The sequence below is a fragment of the Molossus molossus genome, unplaced genomic scaffold (genome assembly GCF_014108415.1).
Source record: "Molossus molossus isolate mMolMol1 unplaced genomic scaffold, mMolMol1.p scaffold_m16_p_26, whole genome shotgun sequence".
In the NCBI taxonomy this organism is placed as follows: Eukaryota; Metazoa; Chordata; class Mammalia; order Chiroptera; family Molossidae; genus Molossus; species Molossus molossus.
In genome coordinates this window covers 3,297,684-3,311,500 of record NW_023425362.1, presented here as the reverse complement: position 1 = coordinate 3,311,500, position 13,817 = coordinate 3,297,684, and the positions used below count along the sequence as shown (strand labels likewise).

At 44.8% G+C, this 13,817-nt stretch overlaps 1 protein-coding gene across 4 annotated transcripts in view; it reads left to right on the top strand.

Moving 5' to 3' along the window:
• Window positions 1-13,817, top strand: part of ATXN10 (ataxin 10) — a 145,763-nt gene that overhangs the window by 64,404 nt on the left and 67,542 nt on the right. For 3 of the 4 annotated variants that reach the window (XM_036278179.1, XM_036278178.1, XM_036278176.1), the window contains 3 exons: window positions 1,997-2,162; window positions 4,278-4,386; window positions 6,047-6,216. In XM_036278179.1, the coding sequence (XP_036134072.1) occupies window positions 1,997-2,162; window positions 4,278-4,386; window positions 6,047-6,216 (445 nt within the window). Of the gene's footprint in view, window positions 1-1,996; window positions 2,163-4,277; window positions 4,472-6,046; window positions 6,217-13,817 lie in introns of those variants that run through there. The other variant, XR_004961557.1, reaches the window with a different exon arrangement.

Here is a 13,817-nt window from a genome sequence, read left to right as displayed (position 1 = left end):
GACAGTTGATGTTTTTCTCACACATAGATGTCTCTCCCTCTCTCTTTCTCTCTCTACCCCTCCCTCCCTCCCTTTCTCTTTATCTCCCTATCTCTCTCTCTCTCTCTCCCTTCCTTCCTTCCTCTCTTTCTTCCCCCTTCCCTCTCTAAAAATCAGTATTCTTAGGTGAGGATTAAAAAAAGTTTTTATTAGCAGATGCTTAATGTGAATAGCATCATTTAATAAAGTGTAATGTATTCTCAAGCTTGGCTTATACTTTTATATTTTAAAGATTTTTTTCTGACTTTCCCCTTTTCTTCTTCAGAATCACTTCCTAACCATCTCTGAGATCTCCTATCTGGTAGTCATGCAGCAGAGTAGAGAGCCACCTGCTGAGCCAAGCGAGGCCAAGGAAGGATGGCCTCTGTGTGAATTTGTAAAGAGGGCAAAACCCGCTTCGACCTCCCCTTTGGCTCCTGCATCCAGGTGTCTCGTTTGTCCCCTTGGGCCCTGAGCCTTTCTGTTGCTGCTGGACAGCCTTGACTTCCACCACCTGTGGCCTCCCCTTCTGTCCTGGCCGCACAGGGCTCCCTCGGGGTCTGCTCTTCCTCAGGATCAGCCACGCATTTGGTGCTTTGCCCAGGTCGGCTCACCTGTTTGTTCCTCATTCCTCTGCACTGCTCTCTGGGCGCCTGTGACTTACCTGATGAAACGCCCCTTCTGTTCTGAGAGTGCCTGTTTCCAGTAATGATCCCTCGGGTGCTGCATCCCCGGGGCCATGGCTTCTTCTACCTACCATCCGTAACGGCCGCGCCACCCCAAAACAAAGGGGATGTTCTTAGAGCAGACATTTTTGGGTTCCTTTGGAGTCACACTTAGTGGGTGGCCTTCTGCCTGGCTTTGTGGCCCAAGAGGACCTCGTTCACTTTCAAAGATTGTGTGAATGAGGGAAAGTAAGGCTCCCTAGTACTGTGCTATTTGTTGTTCATTTGTACCCAGTTGAGGGGATTGTTTGTTTGTGTTGTTTCGGAATAATAATTGCTCTAAGAAATCTGAGGTTTTAGCAGTTTTGAAAATTGTTAAGGTCTGTGGGTGATTTTCTCTAGGCTGATGATCCTTCCCATCAAAGTATTTTTCTGATCTTGATGCAGTAGGCAACTGCTGTTTTCTTTCAGTAAGAAGTGTTCCATGCCTCATGTAGTGTATTTCCCACCATTTGCTAAGTGTTTTAGGTATTCATCCCTTTTTGGTGTAGAAATAAAGATTCATACATGTAATCCAAAATCAAAATACGATTTTGAGGAACGTCCTACTTGATTTATGCTGGAGAGATTGCCCTGTGATTTGTTTTTTTCTAGAAGGAAAGAGGTTGTCGAATAAACATATTTACTGATAATTTAAATATTGATGTAAAAAATGACATAGGCTGGACTTCAGACTTCTGGTTTTATAAACTAAAATGATGATACAAACAAAAAGGCCAACCTTCCCAAGGACAATAAAACGAGGAGCTCAGGCACCTGACCCAGAGCCGGAGATTGAGCCTGAGGTGGCAGCTCAGGGTGTGTGACCCTGGGCAGGTAACCTGAGTTAGCCTTCGTTACCCACCTAGTGCGAGGCTAGTGACAGCACCTGTCTCGCAGTCTTTGTGTACATCAGGTGAGAAAATGTTGAAAATACTTTGCTCTCTAGTAAGTAGTGAGTGTTAGCCCACCTAACCTTGCCATTGTTATTGTTGTAGATGTGTCATGAAACTGACGGCATTTGAGATGTGGAATTATTTTAGCACTCAGAGGTATAAAAGGTGCTTTTTTCTGTAGCCAAGTCACATTAAAGAAATCAAGGTTTAAAAAATAGATAATTGATGAGGATTAATTTTATTCACAAAAAATGTTTTCTCTAGCTAGACATTATAAGCAAAGTAAGGAAGTTAAAAAGTAAAAATATTCTCTTAAAATAGTCTATAAATATTTTTAGCATTGTAGAATTTCAGTATCGTATATTCTTTGTTTTGCAGGGTTACGTTGTTAGACCTTATAATAGCCAAAATAGTGAGCGAGGAGCCTCTGACCAAGGATGACATCCCTGCGTTTCTGAGCCACGCCGAGCTGATTGCCAGCACCTTTGTGGGCCAGTGCAAGGTTGTGCTGGGACTGACCTCGGAGCCGCATGCCGACGATGAGGTGAGGAAAGATTCCCTAGCGCATCTACGTCCTTTATGAGGATTCTTTTTTAAAAGCTTTAAAAATATACTACATAAGTATCTGCTACAACTTGACTGCCTCTGCCCCACCCTCCCTGTGTGCTGAAAACCTAATGATAAGAGGATGGTTTTAGGAGGTGGGACCTTAGCACGTGATCAGGTCGTGAGTGGGCTGAGTGCCCCAGAAAGATCCCTCGCCCTCCGCCGTGTGCCGCACAGCACGAGGTCCTCACCCGAGCCAGCCACCTGGCACCTGCTCTCGGACTTCAGCCTCCTGAGCCACGGGAAATACATTTCTGTTGTCTATAAGCCACCCGGTTTATGCCATTTTTGTTCAAGTAGTTTGAGTGGACTAAGTATCCTTATTTTAGGACAGTTAAGAAAATACAGGTAAAGGAAAACAATGTCTTTATTCACAACCACTCAGGGTTAATGACAAAAATTCTAGTTAAGACATTTTTCTAGGCAGATAACATCAAGTACATGCATGCGTACTACACACGTACACACACAGATACATTAAAAATGAAATGGTTCTACTGAATGTAAGCTCCATGCGGGCGGAAGTTTTGACAGTTCATAGTGCTATGTACGTAATAGGCACTTAGCCTTAGGGGGCCGTAACTAGATCCATTCATTGTTAGGGGTTGTGAAATGTCATTCATATTTCATTTATTAGCTTCAATATTTTATAAAGAGAATCTTCCCCTGGTCAACTATTAGGTTATACAAGGTACATTTAGTTTTCCCTCTTTGATTTCCACTATTAAAAGTAATGAGTTGAGTTTGTGGTATTATCCAGAGATGATAAGTGCCATGTTCTGTTTTAGTTATAAAGTATTTAAACCATTTGATTTGTTTCCAATTCATTGTAGCTGTTATTTTTTCTAATGTCCTAATGTGCCCTTGCTGGCTATGGGGAGCCTCTCAGGTTGCTCCTGTTTTTTCTAACAGAATCCTAATAGTTTCAGATAGCTTCCCTGCCACCGGTATGATAAGATGTGCTGGGTCATCCTGTGTGCTCTGCCCACACCCAGAACCAGTCGGCCTTTCTTGAAAGAGAAGGGTGCTGGGAGATGACAGCCCGGGCAGCTCCGTGTAAGGAAGGGGGCGCTGCGGCGCACAGCTCACGGACGTGCCCCGGTCTGCCGAGCTTCTCAGACGTCTTACCGACACGCTTCCCCTGCGTCTTTAAGTAGCGAGTGAAGCTATTAAATAAAATTAGAGATGCAAGGCATTAAAAATGTGTTGTTTCTTGTTATTTATTTTGCCATTGCAGAATGTACATTAAAATAGGATCTTAAATCTCCTATGTAGAGAATAATAAATACACATTTAGAATGTTATCTTTATGACCTAAATTTATAGCATCTACCACATTTTGCCAAATAATGTGTATTTTTAAAACAAGGCTCCAAACCTGTACAAAAATTGCATTTTGAACTTTTATTTTGACTCCTGAATGCCATGCCATTGGTATGGTAGTTGGTAGTTTCTTGGCCATGTAGTCTATTTGATCATAAATTCTTTAGTAGTTATGTGAACTAGCATTTTCGAATAATATATTTTTTAGCTTACCAAGATATTGCATATAGGTTTCTATTTACCCAGAATCAAGCAGGTTCTTGTAGCCAGAGTTCTCTCAGCCACAGCATTTTACAGGATTCCTGTGGGCAAGAAATTAACGTACTTCATGGTGTACTTGTGTCTTTAATGTAGAACTTGCTTCTAGGAACGCTTTAAAAAGAAAGTATTTGCATAAATGTTATGTATGTAGCTAGTAATTTTGAACATTTATTTCACTGTTGGAAGGTATTTCTGCTTGGATAAGAACTTTTCTGATTCTTTGCTCCAGTGAGACACATAATGACACGTAATCTTGCGTTCTTAATGGTGACGTCTGCAGTTAGTGTGGTGATCGTTCCTGTACATTCCTGATACGTCTGCTTTGTTTCTGATCGTTTGTTTCTCGCTCTGGATGGGCTAGAAGCACTGGCTCTTCAGTACTTCCTCTAATATTTCATCCTCTTACGGTCATTTCTAACAGTCAGATCATTTGGTCTGACTTAAAATTGTATGTCTCCTTCCTTCTTAGGAGGCCCTGGCTACCATTAGGCTCCTTGACGTCCTGTGTGAAATGACTGCCAATACCGATCTGCTTGGCTACCTTCAGGCTTATCCTGGCCTGCTGGAAAGAGTCATCGGTGCGTGAGCCGTCACGTTGTTTCTCGTCGAGAAGCCTTTGACTTGTTGTAATATAAGTTCAAACACAGACCTGTGACTTTCAGGGTATTGTTATATTTTTGAGATTTTTGGGAATGTTCTTTCTTGGGAGGAATTACGGGGTTTTGGTAACAGCTCAGGCTATTGCCACCTCCCTGCTCTTTAACTCAGGCTGCCTCATCCGTACATGAGGGTACTGGTGCCTGTGGGGGTGTTCCATCCACAGGGGCCTGGGACGATGATGATGATGATAGCATTTTTTTCTTTTTTATCCTCGCCTGAGGACATATTTTGCATTTATCTTCAGATAGAGTAGGGGCGGGGGGGACATCGATGTGAGAGAGACACATCGACTGGCTGCCACCCACACAACCCCAACCAGGGCCGGGGACAAACTGCAACCGAGGTACGTGCCCTTAGCGGGAACCGAACCCAGGTCTCTCTGATCCGCGGGCCGACGCTCCAACTGCTGAGCCAAACCAGCCAGGGCTGATAGCATTTCTATGTCCCTATAGTTTTACCAAATTTGTTAGTAAAATGTTTTCTAATCACATTTATGTGGCACGAAGAATACACATAGTAATTGTGTATTCGATTCTTATAATAAAGCTATGTTTAAGCCAGAAGCCAGTGTTTGAAATATCACCATCTTTGCTAAAAAACTGTTTGCAAAATAATTCAAGTCGAACCTATTCCTTGTGGTTAGCCATGCTTATGGTGTTGCTGTTCACTGTTTGCTATTTTATTCTTTAGAAAAGATTATACTTTTCCTGGAGACCCATATGCTAAAAAAGATGGATTTGGATCTAGATGGGTAGATGAGTTAGCAGTGAGCCGTAGGTGATAGTTAGAATCTCAGGTTGGGGTTTTAGTTTTGATTCAGTGCTTTTAGTGATAATTAAAACACCACAAACCCGAGAAGCCAAACCGTTGTGGACATGCACGCGTTTGGAGCCAGGGCAGATGTGGGTCGCCATCTCAGCTCTGTGACGTTGCTAACTTCTCTGCACCTGATTCCTTCATTATAAAACTGGGGAAGTGATAACTACCATAATGGGTTTGTTGAGATGGTTAAATGAGATAATGCAGAAACACTTAAATACAACTTCGGGAAGACTGCTTGTTTTCCATGGCTGCTGAGGGGCAGCAGCTTGTACCGTGTAACAGTATTAAGTTTCTTCCACATGCAGCCAGGATAGGTCTGGGGAGCACACGTGCTGCCTTCTGATCGCCTGGCCAGTGAGACGCAGTCATGTGCTCCTGGGTGTGTGTGGCTCCTGACGGACAGGGATTGTTTCCAGACTTAGCCCACTGGGCATCACGTCGGCTCTTTCAGAAAGAAGTTGACATGGAAACCTTCTTCTAACAAAGAGGGTGGGAAGTGCTTAGCTAACCTTTCTTTGTGGATAAATGGAAAACCCAAGTTGGAGTAATCATTGTGACTTATGTGCCTAAAACCAGTCATGAACATTTCTAAAGCAAAAATAGAAGAGCCTTTTAATCATTACTTAAAGAAAGCTTTCAGTACTCGACCTTCATTTTATTTCAGTCAATTAAATACATTAGATTTGTTTGTGGAGAACTAGTACAGAATACGAAACATCTTTCTGTGGAGAATGCAGCGCGCTGTTTTCGTTGTAGATCTCCTACGACTGATTCATGTAGCTGGCAGCGACACCACAAACATCTTCAGCACCTCTGGGTGCATGAAAGCGGAAGGCGACGTCTCAAACATGGCCGAGGGCTTCAAGTCCCATCTCATCCGCCTCGTCGGAAACACGTGCTACAAGAATAAGGACAACCAAGACAAGGTGAGATGCACTGCTCCGGGCCGTCCGCATGTGGCTCCGTTTAGGATATGATACTTAAAATTAGAACTTACTTTTTTGAAGCGAAAGCTTAAAATGCTTAGATAGTGGCTTGAGATACGTATATGTGTATTTATGTATTCCCACAGATAAACATAAAATGCCATAATTGTTTGTATTTTTGTAATTGGCATTATATTTGTCCTTAGTATGTTTGAGACAGTCTCCTCATAAATTGTTGATCTTCGTCCTAAAGCTGTGCACTTAACCACTCATATCACGACATGTAGGGAATAATCAACAAAAACAGATACTTAAAAGGCCTAGAAATTATCAAACACATATTAGACATTTAAAAACAGTTATTTTTTTTTTAATTCTCACCCGAAGACATGCTTAGCGAGAGGAAGAGAGACAGAGAGAGAGAAACATCAATGTGAGAATCTTTACCTCTTGAATGACCAAGACTGTCTTTCCCAAGGAGCACAGAGGTGGCGTTTCTTGTGTTTAACTGTCCTTTGTTGCTGTTTTGGATTGGCCTCTCACAGGGATAGAATGGAGCGACCCTTAGAGGCCTGTGAGATAAGTCACTGGCGTCGGCCTGAGGCTGCACCACAAGCAAACGTGGAGCGTGTGCAGGTGCTGCCGAGAGCCACGCTCACAGGGGACTGTCCCCTCGCGTGCGCAGCCGCCAGCGGCGCTGCTTTCTGGGGCCCCCCCCGCGGGGTGTGAAGGAGCTCCTCCCCCAAGTGGAGCAGCGCCTGTGTCTCCCCTTCTTCCCGAGGCGGCAAAAGGCCTTCAACTGAAAGCATTACCTCGCCGATTGTTCTCTCCTTCCAAAGAATCAGACACGGCCTCACAGTCTCTTCCTGAATGTGCTGAAAGCTGCTTCCTTCTCAAGGTCGAATCCTGACGTCAGCTGGTGTTGCAGGCGTTGGCTCTGCTCGATCAGGGCGTGCAGCGCACGAGCACGCAGGTGACTTGAGTTACCATTTTGGAGACATGGTGACTGTACAGCAGGTCTTGATCACCAGTTAATTCTCATTGGACTGTCTGGATGGATTGTCCCATTGCTCCCAAATTGGAGCCTAGGGGGAAATTTCGCTCTGTCTCTGCTCTGAGACTACAGGTCTGAGTTGGGGGTGTTTTGTACCATCTAGCCTAACTTTGTTCATCCTTCACCCAGAAGAAAAAAGGGGCCGATGGTTTGCTTAGTGTCTACTGTGTCCCAGCATTGTGCATAATGAGTTACAGGTATAATCAATTTAGTCTTTGCATTTAGCCTTGCAAAGCAAGTCCTGCTAACCCCATTTTAGGGAGAAGCCATTGAGTCAGTGAGCTGCAGAGCTCAGAGTAGAATTTAGACTTGTCTGACTGTGAGCTCCTGTGCTTTCTCCCCATGGTGCCTCTCATTTGGGAGTTTTCCAAGGGTTTGGAGGAGGAGGTTTAAAATAGACTTCCTGACGGACTTGAAACTGAAGATGCCGAAGGCTGGTGAGTCTGGGTTTCCCAGCTCGCCAGGCCTTAGTCCCGTCTCAGGTCAGTCTGGCACTCTGATGATGCGCGCATCTCTGCCTCCAGTTCATTCCTTCATCAGATGGGAACATTCCCAGCTGTGGGCGTCCTTCGATGGATGCGACAGATGGGTGTCTCCACCTGTGAAGATTTCACTCTCGGAGCATCTACAGACAGTCCTTGTCTCTTTCAGCCGGAATTCCAAAATTAGCAATGACACACCTTTTCCTAGAATCTTTGTGCATTGCCTGATTGCTCTGCAGTTTGATCAGAAGCCAGGTGAAGCCCAGCCAGGCCTCTGCTTGTCTAAGTTCATTCGTCACGCCGAGTGTGGTGCTCACCTGGATGGCACCCGTTAGACTCTAGGCCCTTGCCCGGTCCCTAGTTCTTTTCGTCTGCATTCATTCCGTGAAGCTGCTGTACGCTGCGTGCCCTGGAGAAGACGGTCGCTTTCACGGCTGAGCTCACCCGGAGCACAAGGGGCTCCGACGGTCTGGGTTGGAGACCTGTCGAACGGGAGCAAGTGAATGATGCGATCCTCTGGGCTGCTTGTGCCAGAGACAGCCCTCAGCCGGGACGGGAGCTGGACTGCCAGGAGCTACCTAGTCATAGGAAGGCTTCCTTCCCGTCTGTGCCCTGGGCGTACAGAGGGAGCCGAGGTGCCTGGCCTCAGATGGGGAATCTGCTCAGCCATGGGTTTCACCCAGTCTTCACGTGTGTTGTGTACGCTTACATATGGACACATGGTGGACTGTCGTGTTTCCTGAATTGTGCAGGCATTGCTAGACTTCCCCTTGCCAGGTCCCGGTAGGGAGGTGCTCCTAACCCTACCAGCTTCTGCTCTCCCCTTGTGTTTGTGCTGTGCTTGTGTTTGTGTTTGTTTCCTTGCCACTTCTCTAGTGATGAGTGTACCTTGCAGACCTTTGTGGACCTGAAACAGAGATTCTGTTTTGGTTTCTGTTGTAAGAAGCACATGGCATTATGCTGTAACCATGAAGAAAGCATTCTTTGGCTTCTTTGTTAGAACAAGGAATGTATGGTTTACTTTTTTACTTCCCCATTCTTCTTTTCTTCACTATTATCATAAATTCTTTAAGTGAATGCTTTATTAGGAAAAAACACCACACTTTTTTTTCATAAAGCTACATGCGTTTTTCTTTTCCTTCCAAAATGGGCAGGCAGGCAATCTAGTTTATCTACCTTCTTTTCCCCTGAAAGAAATGGTCTTGACTAGGGTGGACCGTCCACGGTTTTGGTTGTTGAATCCTTTCTGCTGGAGGTTTTATGGAAGTGCTGTTCAGTTTCTTCTCTTCCTCCTCCCTGATGGAAAAGATTCCTGACATTCACACGTATGTTTGATCGAATGTGTCCAAACATATGCACACAGAGAGCTTTTGTTACAGGCGTAACTTCATTTAAAAATAAGTTCGGCCCTGACCGGTTTGGCTCAGTGGTTAGAGCGTTGGCCCGAGGACCAAAGAGTCTCAGGTTCAATTCCGGTCAAGGGCACGTGCCTCAGTTGCATTCCATCCCTGGTCCTGGTCGGGTCGTGCGGGAGGCAACCAGTCTGTGTGTTTCTCTCACATCGATGTTTCTCTCCCGCCCCCACCCCCAACTTGGTCTAAAAATCCATGGAAAAAGATCCTCAGGTGAGGATTAACAACAACAAAAACATTCGTGCTATATGGAAAAGTTCATTAAGTAAACACAATGATTTGGCCACTTTGATCCACACTTATCTGTATGAAGGTAGGTTGCATTTATATACATAAAAAAAGTTTTTGTGATGCATTTTTCATTAAAAATGTTTTGCCCCCTTTGTTGTCCCCAAGACTAAACTGCACCTGCCACACAGTAAGTGTTCAGTGAATTTTTCTTGAATAAGAGTTTGTTCTAAAATATTTGTTGAGTGTCCAGTGCCCACCGAACAGTTTCAGGCTCTGAAAGGCCAGTAAGACATGGCCGTCTTTTCAAGGGTCTGTAGTTTACGGTAAAATATCCCAACTACACCCTGGCCTGTTCGGCTCAGCGGTTAGAGCATCGGCCTGAGGACCAATGAGTCCTGGGTTCGATTCCAGTTAGGGGCATGTACCTCGGTTGCAGTTCATCCCAGGCCCTGGTCGGGTCGTGTGGGAGCCAACCAGTCAATGTGTCTCTATCACATCGATGTTTCTCTCTGTCTTTCTCTCCCTCCCTCCCTTCCACTCTATCTAATGATAAGTAGAAAAATATCCTGGGATAAAAATTTTTTTTTAATCCTGACTTATGTTTGCAAACAAAGACATGGTAAAAATAAAATAATGTTTTCAAATGAAAACTAATGTTTCTCTAAATTCTGGGTATTTACAAAGTTTAAAGTAATCCTCACATTCCCTATTCTGTGTACATTACTTTTCTAATAGATGGGGCTTTTTGGAGGAAGTAAAGTGAAAGCAAATATGAGCACTTTCTTTAGGACAAGAATCATTTTTTTTCTTGTCAGTTTTACCACAAATGCTTTCTGAGTTTCTCTTTTGTTACGACTTGGTAAAGAGCTGAAGTGTTTTCTGTGTGAACACCTCAACTGTTCCAGCTCAGTTCTGCGAGCGTGGGGGGAACTTTCACATTACAGGTCCATGGTCTCTGTTTCCCTCTGTCAGAAACAAGCTGCGTGGAATCCTCGCATATTGATTTGAAGATTGAATGTGCAGGCAAGATCTGACTTGCTTAGAATTCCACTTTCTTTTGTAATGTAATCCCAGTTCAAGAAATATGTCAAAATTCATAAATCAAGCTGTCACCATCCATTTCCTGAACTTACAGTTCCTGTTACAGTAAATGAAAATAAAATTCCTGTCGGGAGAACACATATAGTGGTTAAGTTTGTTGCAGCTGTAAATTTTTTAAAAACTCATTCTGTGTCTTGTTGTGGGGTAATCAGCTTATTCTTTTGCAGAGAAGATATAACATTATTTAAAAGGAGGGGTGATCAGCTTATTCTTTTGCAGAGAAGATATAACATTATTTAAAAGGAAGGATCATGCTAAATACGTAAATAAAATGTAACAGTTTACTACTGTCATTATTATTACTGTTACATACTAACCGGGCTTCAGGCAGGCTCTCCCCCAGGGTCCCGCCACTCTTCTGGGAACTGGTGTAAGCCCCTTGGAGGCAGAGCACACCCTGTCTGCCCCGCACCTGCCGCCACACCTGGTATTCGGTGGGAGGAGCTAGTCAGCGGACAGTGGAGGAGCACTCACCGATGAATCAGAGCTCTCAGTAATTCAGTGAATGCTTGGCGTGATGTCAAGCTGAATTCGGGCTCTCCAGTCCAAGCTTCCCCCATTGTGCCCCACGTTCACCAAAAAAAGACATGCAATGCTTGTCCTTCGAAATCTCTGACCAGCTCTGTGAGTTATTAGAGTGGACGCCTTTCGTAAAACAGCGCGTGCGAGACTGACTGTGAGCGTCCTTCTTCACGGTGGCTGCACTTCGTCGCTCTTGCTGGACGTTTCCTTAGTGGTCTGAACTGTTCTAGCAGAACGACACCTCGGGGCCACGTGTATTTCTGAGCAGCGTGGTCCCCCGTGGCCTAGATACCCGCAGGGAGGTGCAGGAAGGCGTGTGGCCGGGGCAGCTGGCAGGCAGTCTGTAAAAGCCTGGAGCCCATCTTCTCGGCTGCTGCCCGGTGCTCTTACTGTGCCGTGTGGTGGGGTCTCGACAGGAGGGGTGTTCAGTGCAGTTTGTTCAGCAGTACAAACCAGTATTTCACAGTATGCACAACAAGGACACTTGAGACTTGGGTAAGCCACAGAACTGAGAGCTGTGTCCTGTTCCTGGATGGAAACACAGAATGTTGTAACGATGTTAGTTGGTTTTAAACTCGTTTATTTGTTTATTGCTGGACCAGTTAAAATCCACTGAGGGAAACAACTCCAGAATTTTGAAAAATTGGGGAATTGCTTTAACTGGATTAAAGTATACTTTAAAGCCAAATAGTCAACAATGTACAGAAATGAGTAGGTTAGTGGAAGAGAAACGGTGCCCTGAGAACTTACTGTGGGCTGAGGGTGGCCCACTCACTAACCCAGGAAGAAAAGGAAGCTTATTTTAAAAGTGAACTAGGGATAAGCTAACTGGGAAAAGTCACCCTCGCCTGTAACACACACCAAAATAAATTTGGGATTAGTTAAAGAGTAAAATGTTAAAGATGGAACCATGAAATCTTTAATAGTATTGAATAGATTTTTCAGAATAAGCTAGAATGTTTTATGAATTAGAAATAATGAAGATTACCTTAGATTTGATTATAAATAAATGGGGGACTTGAGCTTAGATCAGTCCAGATAGGTTTAAACCTGGGTTTTGTTGAATAATAGCTGGGTGACCTTGAGCAGATTATTTAGCCTCGCTGTCACTCAGTTTACTGTCACTTCAGTAGTTACGGCAGAGGTGCATATTCGGTAATGGGTGTAAGACGTGATGAGCACTCAGCCCCAGTCAGCGATCATCATACCTGTGCTTATCTCAGCATCGTTAATCACGCTAAGAACAGTCTAGTTTCCCACAGTTCGGAATGTGTAAACAATTACAGTAATATGACATGCACCGTTACAAGTCATGTTTTCAGAGAGCATCTCCTGTACTGATGCCGTGGTCCGTGGGAGTTCAGGACAGGACACAGCGCATTGCCCAGTAAGCCCTACTTTCATATGCTTCATAGCTATGTTGTATGTATATTTAAAGTCACAAATATCGAGGTGCAGTACTGTGATAATAATAGCAGTTACCTCGGCTGATAAAATTAAGGATTGGTGCTTTTTCCTGTATACTTTTTCTAGTCTTTACAGTGAATGTGAATCACTTTTAATAATAACAAGAAGATGCTATTAAAACAGGAAAGGGAGCCCTGGCTATGTGACTCAGCAGTTAGAGTGTTGACTCACGGACTGGAGGGTCGAGGGTTCGATTCCCGGTCAAGGGCACGTACCTGGGTTGCAGGTTCAATTCCTAGCCCGTCAGGGTGTGTTCAGGAGCCAACCAATAGATGTGTGTCTCTTACATTGGTGTTTCTCCCCCCACCCCCAACCCCTTCCACTCTCAAAATCAATGAAGAAAGTATCCTCCAGTGAGGATTAACAAAAAAAAAAGAGAAAGGGACACGTGTCTAGAATTGCTGTTTTCCTCTTATGATCAGAAGAGAAATGCTTAGTTCATTAGTGACTGAAGTAATTCCTTATTCTGCTTTTATTATTAAAAGTAGTGCACCATCTTAGCATTCCTTGGTCAGGGCCTGAGGGTTTAACAGTTACAATGTCAATTATATTTTTAATTGAAAAAACTAAAACAGTAGCCTAGGATATGCTAACAAATACTTAGTAGCCGAGATGGGAATGGTAGGTAGTGTGTGCACGTGCACGGGAGAGAGGAGAGGAGGAAGTGTAAAGGTTATTCCAGTGTGTTCAGCACCTTTCCCCGCGCAGGAACAGGAGTTTGCAGTCACTTCGTGGTCACGTGCTCGATTCGGGTGCGCTGCTTTGCCGCGTGGGCGCTCTGTTGCCTGTCTGACCCTCGTGGCGGCCGGAGCGCAGCTGACACTGGCACGTCTTTCTGCCTCCCCGGGCTTCCTTCCTTTGTTACGTGGAAAAGTGCTCATTCTGTAGGGGAGAGTTCTCTCCTTTTCTAAGGAGTCGAACGGGACCGTGTCGCACGTCTGAAACAGCTGTGATCTCGAGCGTGTTCACGTGTGTGTCTTCTCCTGGCCGCAGTGGAAATTAAGAGGGTCAAAGCCGCGTTCCTGTGAAGACTTTCTTCATCGGCACCAGTGGTCACCGTCCTTAGAGCCTCTTAGAGCCTCTTGCGCTCCTTGTTCTGATGGAATTTAATCTCATGCCCATCCCATTCTAAGGAGTGAGATTGAGTCCCAAGCTGTGGGTTTTCGTTTGCATTTAAATCTGCTGCTGTGTTGCCGTTAAAAGCCAGGAATGGTCTGACTCCGAGTAGGAGTGACCACGCTGTTCGGCACAGTGCTCAGAGGGTGTTCAGCTCAGCACACCCGTGTCTGCCCCGTGCCAGCGGGCTCCAGACTCCGGCAGCGCAGGCGCTTT